General features: G+C 39.6%; 1 protein-coding gene across 2 annotated transcripts; it reads right to left on the bottom strand.

The window, feature by feature from the left end:
• Positions 1 to 471: 471 nt before the first annotated feature.
• Positions 472 to 4,491, bottom strand: LOC133512349 (FAST kinase domain-containing protein 5, mitochondrial). Of its 2 annotated transcripts, none has more exons than XM_061841889.1 (3): positions 4,439 to 4,491; positions 4,170 to 4,280; positions 472 to 3,226 (listed from the first exon to the last, which is right to left on the bottom strand). In XM_061841889.1, the coding sequence occupies exons 1-3, from the start codon at positions 4,462 to 4,464 to the stop codon at positions 802 to 804; spliced, it is 2,562 nt and encodes an 853-aa protein (XP_061697873.1). In that variant the 5' UTR covers positions 4,465 to 4,491; the 3' UTR covers positions 472 to 801. The 2 variants fall into 2 exon arrangements, with proteins under 2 accessions (XP_061697873.1, XP_061697874.1); XM_061841890.1 differs by lacking the exon at positions 4,439 to 4,491 and adding an exon at positions 4,377 to 4,395 and having other exon boundaries at positions 474 to 3,226.
• Positions 4,492 to 6,700: the final 2,209 nt, after the last annotated feature.

Genomic DNA, 6,700 nt, shown 5'->3' on the forward strand with positions numbered 1-6,700 from the left:
GCATGTAGTACCTTGTTGAAGTCCGCCCTCTAGTGGCAAGAAACCCAGAAGCTGCACCCATTCTGAATATGCTTCTTACTCATTTCCTGTTTACTTACCACGTGTCTTATACCCAAGAAATGATCTCAAAGATTTTTTTTCTGAGTCTCATCTCTTGAGTTATTTTCCATACCAGCGGATATCCTCTTTGGAGTCACGGTGAGGTGAAGCCTATTCTAAAACAGGCCTTCACTAAGAGGCAGAGTACAGTCTGGACTGGTTACCAGCCAGTCACAGATCACATATCAGGAGAGAGAAAATAATAATAATACTCTACGTAGACTCACATTCATACCTAAAGACAATCTACAGTCTTCAATTTACCTAACATGCATTTTTTTTTTTTTTTAAATCCGGGCGGAAGCTGCTACACTATCACAGACTGCTCATCAAATTTACATGCATATTTAAAAAAAATATAATGAACTTTTACTCTGTGTGTCGATCTCTAAAACGAGTTTCACTTTTTTAATTGAATTACCGGACTAAACGTTTGACACAACTGGAATTTACTGAGATACACCTGTGCCTTTTTCACTCATCATGATCTTTTATGGACAAACAATTGCCAGGATGAGATCATTTTGTTATATAAACTTTGTGACGTGCCTCGTTTTATTTTGACATTCAGTGTATGGATGATTGACAAAGAAAAAAAAAAAGCCCAGAATCCATCTTTTTGCTGTGCTCAGCACAAACTCATTAGAAAACTACAAATATTTCAAGCAACGACTTCATTTAAAGTCCAGCAGCTGTGAGAAGTCAAGCTTCCAGGCTGTTGTACAGCTTGCAGTGAAGGTAAGCCATCTTCTCAGTCCTGCTTTTCCTCAACATGGAAATCCACTCGTAATGGCAAAGCTCTACAACCTTGTAACCTGCCAACCTCAGTTGCCTCCTCTTCATAGCGTGCAAGCCCAGGAGCTGCTGTGACTGGTGGCAGTAGTGGTTCCTGCTGGAGACCTGAATGGCGAGCTTAACAATGGCATTTGCGTCCCGAGGGGCCGATCTGTGGCTGCTGGGAGCAGTGATCGATTCCGTGATGGCACTCGTCAGGTTTAGCCCGGTGTTAAACAATCTTTCTCCTTCATCAGGCTCCACTACAGAAGGAGTTTGGACTTCAGCAGGTGGGATCATTGGAGCTGGATGGTTCTTGGCATTTGTAAGCTGCGCTATGAGATCGTCAGTCACACCCACTCCGATGTTCATTCTCCCCCAAGGCTGCTTTGAAGCACTTTTGAAGGAACTGTTCTGAACCGCTGTTTGAAATTCTGGGTTGACAGGTACAGCCTGACCGGTAGAATCTAGGTGCACTTCAAGGTCGATGGATCGCATGTGGGGAAGGATCATTCGTGTACAGACAAACTCTTCTCCTCCCAGCAGTTCTTGCAGTGCAGTCTCTGCCTCCTTCACCTCAAGCTTCTGGCACACGTCCGATTGGAGAAACTTCCACAACATTACTTTCACCTCTTCTCTCAGTTCGCAGCTAAGCCGAGGACCAGTCCACTGCGGTAACTCCAAAGCCACGGCTCCATCCAAGGTGAACAAGTCTTTCTTCAGTTCCAACTGTGTTGACTTAAGCGCTAAGTTGACAAAGTCGGGGCTCAAGGCTAACGTGATCAGGTCCTCTGGGAACTGTGAGACAAAGGCAAGGCCAAGAAGACCAGTGAGCAGATGTTCTGGGTATCGTAGGAACTCAGCTTTTCTCTCTCTCAGACCCTCAGTAAGACTCTGGTAAAAGCTTGGGCTCTGAGAAGGGAGGAACCCTAGGGTGCCAAAGGCCCACAAGAGCTTGCAGCAGTCTTTACTACGGCAGTGTGGCACCAGTGACGGAATTTTCTCAGCAATTGCCATGAGGATGCGGTCGTTTCGGTAGTGCAAAGCTGAGCAAGCTAGTGCCACATGCATCAGCCCCTTAACACCCATACGGTGAGCACGTTGTGGCACCTCGTGTGCCATGGCCTCCATCCACTTCCTGTGAGACAAGTAGCTGAAACGCAGGTATTTGAGTACATTTACCATGGCGAAGTCACTCATGTCCCCAACAAGAGAGTGTGCCTTATCCACAAGGCGATTCACTGCCACCTCAGAAAGGGACGTTTGAGATTTGAAGAGCCCCAAGCAGACAGTACCAACTTCTTCCGGGTTTAACTGTTCTAAGTGTCGCACGAGTAGCTGCTCTATGGGCTGGATCAGGACTTTGGGGCAGTGCCTCGCTTCTCCCATGATGTACAGCAGTTGGACTAGTTCTGGAAGCCTTATTTGTCCCAGATACAAATGGACTAGGTTATAAAGATGCTTTAGGAACTGAGGCACCTTCCTCCCAATGCAGCGCCATAAGTCAGCCACCAACAGCAACTGATCTAAAGTCATCTCACTGGCGCGCCGACTCAACTCAGCCTCATACAGCCCGAGGACTGTGTGGCTTTGTGGCATTTCCAGCCACACAAATGACCTTAGCACATCCAGGAGCTCCCCTAAAGAAAAAAAACCAAGGTTCTCCACGGAGTAGCGAAGTAGCATGATGAAGCGCTGGTCGGTCTTCACTAATGACACATTCTCAGAGTCAATATGGCTGAGCTCCACAAAGAAACAACAAATGTCAGACGGTTTCATGATGCCTTTAAGGACAGATGCTCTCTGGAGTAATTGCACCACCCGTTCCCATGCAAGAGGAGGGGGTCGTTGGGTGAGATCAAAGGATGTAGACGAATAATCATGCCTGCACTTGAGAAAGGCACGAGTATCAACTTTTACATCAGGTGACACGGGTGGTCTTTGGAGCAGAGGCCCCAGTGTCTTGGGTTCAGGGCCTCTGTTGAAGGCCAAATCGAGCAAAGTGTTTTTGGAGGTGGAAAGATGTCGTGAGGAGCTTACGCTGTAGCGATTGCTCTGCTGCCAGAAAGAAGGAGCGAGAGTGGTGAGACACATTTCTTCGTCGTTGACATCATTTTGACTGTGGGAGAGGAAAGACTTTCCCGAAGTGTGATGATATGAGGATGGGCTGTAATGGAGCTTGTAGTCTTTATGGAGAGAGGCATCCAGATGTTGCAGCGGATCAACCCTTCTGTCCCGCTCATCCAGCTCAATCTCAAATTTCCCAATAACATGATGAGCAAAACCATTTCTCAAACCTGAAAGGTCGCATAGCCTCGGCCTCAAGCGGCACAGCACGCAGGCAGCCATGAATCTGCGAGATGAAAATAAATGCAACAATTTATAGGCACCGGTAACTTTTTATGTTTTATCATAACGTTACGTCGTCGTCAAAACTATAAAAGAGTTTTAGGGATACACCGAAAAAAGAACAATTACGTGAAAATATAGTTGGATGTAGTTATAATTAGAATAAAAACAGAATGATAAATGAAAGTGGAAAAGACACATTTAGGGAAAAAAAATCAATACAGGAATAAAGCAGTATCACATTCTAATACAAATATTGTCATAATTAGGACACACATTGAAGAACACACTTCTTAATGTTTCTTTTTACAGTCATCCAACATAATGTGATTGCATTTTCAAACTCCTCTGCGTTTTAGCCCACACTTTGCCGAAGATAGTCCGGAAAAAATTATGATTAGTTGGCTGTAGAATGATTTTAAAGCAGTCGTGATTTCCTTAACCGTGCATGTCACAACTACAAAACAATTTGGAAAATTCAACATGAGAAAAATGTACTGACTGAAACCAACAATGACATTGTTTAATTTATTTATGAATGCATGTAAAAATGAAATGCAATCAAACTGGCCTATAGTTTATAAGTGGGTCAACACCTTAGATGTATTTTGTGAAAGCCAAATTCTTAATAATTTAAAATTAAATAACACGAAGAGTATTTGAGGCACATCATTTATAATTTCCACTGCAGATCGCTGAGAATATGATACACAAAACATTTAACACACATCTAATTACCCATCGCTAGACCTCTTTTGATACAATTTTACAATAACACAAATGACTAAGCAAAACGACATCATTTTAAGGTGTAAGGAAAAACATAGGTCACTAACAGTGACTGGGGATATATTGTATCCTCTTGATAAAGCTGCCAATACGCCGTAACGATAGTTTTCTTCATTAAATTTAAGACTACAGTAAAACACTAGGGAGACTAAACTCACCTTTTACTCGTCAACACGAAAATATAGAAGTATTGACGAGGCGAAGCGTGAAGAAGGTTAACGTTCAAACCCTCTAACAGAACTAAACCGGAAATGGTGAAATATACGCTCCTGCAACATATAATCCCAGAAAACGTTCCATGAAACAGCGTGAGTTTAGGTAAACTAAATCAAGTGGAATGTTTCCGGCCATATATACATACATACAGTCATAAACTACTATACAATATTTGGCATTATATTTTAAGTATACGGGCATTGACTGGTACATTATTATCTTGAAAATTTCATCCATTCATTATAACTTCCGGTAAGGGCGGCCACAACGGCAGGATGTGACCTAAGGGAAGCAGGTAGTATCAAATTTAATAGGACGAAACGCAAACGAGATAATGGTTCAATAAGATTTGCGTGAAGTAAAGTATAGATGAAAATTCGTTTATTTTAACCTTCATTTATAAATAACTCATCCTCAAACCAGCGATAGAATGGATAACACTGTTTATAATAACTTAATTCTCGTAAATGCTAAGTGCATTAAGTATTTTAAATTCTTCGAAGTTTACAGTGAACCTCGTCAAGGCAATAATTTCCGATATGTTTATTTTTATTGGTTGGTTATAATATCAACATATTTAGGAACATATTCTTGCTAAATTCGGATTAAGGGCCTATTACTACGCTGAGGAATTGCAGCAAGAAATAACTATTCAAACTTTACAAACTGATTTTCACATTAATTAAAAACCTTAAATGGAACTTTTTTAGTTCCATTAAAATTGATAAAGAAACCACATAAGCCAGATCACTGATATTTTACAGATTTTACTTTCAGGCTCTTCTTACAAAAATGTTACGGTAAATCCTAAATTGTGTAACACTACCTAAGGATAGTTTATTCAGTCATTTAATAATACTAGATTGACATACAACATTCAATTTTCTGTTCCAAATTAAATATTATAACATTGATATATATCAGGAGAACGGTAGTCATGAAAGGGAATTCCATCATACTCTATTGTGACGTGTATTTAGTTCATTTTTAACAAATGAGAAAAGTTATTTTTAGGCTTTAGTGCAATTATTGCACACACGCACACATTCAGACCTTACCTGAAAATTGAATTTAATAGATTTTTCTAATTTTGTCGGATAAAAATCTTGGATAAACAAACACTATATTTTGAGCATTTGTGGATAATGTAAATATGTTTCAGCTTTTCAAAATAATTTGTCTAAGCTTCTATTTGTTTTTAGAATCGCATGCTGAACATCTCCATTGCAACTGCGACAATTGCGACTTTCTTGCATCGCTTCAGATAAAAAGATGCCCCTAAAACCTTTTTTTTAAACTAAACTTCACAATAAACTTTAGCAAAATGTTACAAGAACCGTTGTGAAAACAACAGCACTTTATTGCCCACTTATTTATTGTAATTGTTTTTATGGTGAACTAGATAACAGCGAAGAAAAAAAAATATTTTAATAGGTCTGAATTGTTGTTTGATGTCTGATGAAAAAGCTTTTTTCTTAGGAGCGATAAAAACTTTTTTTTAACAACAAATGTAATAAAAGCACACCACAATTTTAATAAAATAGCATTAAATACTTACCATTATCCAACACGCATCATTTCACTATGAAGGTTTCCTTCCAGAACAGTCAAATGCTGCTCCATAATAAGTAAATAAATATACGATGCAAAATGTAAAGTCAATAGTCCAAATTATGAAAGGAATGCTTTAACGTAAGTGAAGATACAAATGTGGGAAAAAAAATACATTTTCATTTATTTTTTAAAATTTGAATCCATTTACCATTTTACTTTCATTTCAGGTATGTGGTGAATATTCTATTTTAATGACTATAGTCTGGTCAGTTTGACCTAGATTAATTCAAAACAATAAAAATGGCTTGAAAACAATATGTCTATTGGACTGCTTAAGAACTGTTGTTTTTTTCTAGTCATTCCGTGTGAACATCATTATGAAATATTTTTGAAATACTATACAACAATTGATAAAAATGAGTCAGTAGTCCAAACTAAAATCTTGATATTAAGGATTGCAGTAGTTTTCATTTAAATAAAAAAAATTGTTTTTTGGTTTTCAAAGGAAATTATCCTGAGGGACAAGTAAATTGGGTTTTGGAGTGAACTCGCTAGCTATTGTTAGCTCGCTGGCTCTTTAGCTTGCTGGTTGGTGAACCAAATAAGCTAACTTTCCCTAAATTGTCTATGTTGTGTGGACCCAGGCGCGGAGCAAAGAGTGAGGCTGTGTCGTTTTGGACACTGCTAAGGCCGGGCCACTGGTCCGTTAGCCTGCTAGCGGCTACTGCACACGAGCGCGATGGCCGCCGTGCAATTTGGTGTTGCCTCATTCTCTCTGCTGTGTGTGGATTTACATAACAGAGATACTATAGCCCAAATAACAAATCACTTTAGGAAAGGTGTATTTTTTACGTGTTGTATGAATATCTTGATGGCTAGCTACAAGCTTTAATAGTAACTTGCAATTATGCCGATTAGC

This window comes from Syngnathoides biaculeatus, chromosome 14, assembly GCF_019802595.1.
Source record: "Syngnathoides biaculeatus isolate LvHL_M chromosome 14, ASM1980259v1, whole genome shotgun sequence".
Classification (NCBI taxonomy): domain Eukaryota; kingdom Metazoa; phylum Chordata; class Actinopteri; order Syngnathiformes; family Syngnathidae; genus Syngnathoides; species Syngnathoides biaculeatus.

Coding starts and splice junctions, on each gene's coding strand:
- LOC133512349 (XM_061841889.1), bottom strand. CDS start 4,464: ATGGATGAAATTTTCAAGATAATAAT. Junction 4,281..4,438: donor GAAATTTTCAAGATAATAAT/GTACCAGTCAAT, acceptor TATATGTTGCAG/GAGCGTATATTTCACCATTT. Junction 3,227..4,169: donor TTCGTGTTGACGAGTAAAAG/GTGAGTTTAGTC, acceptor TTCATCTCGCAG/ATTCATGGCTGCCTGCGTGC.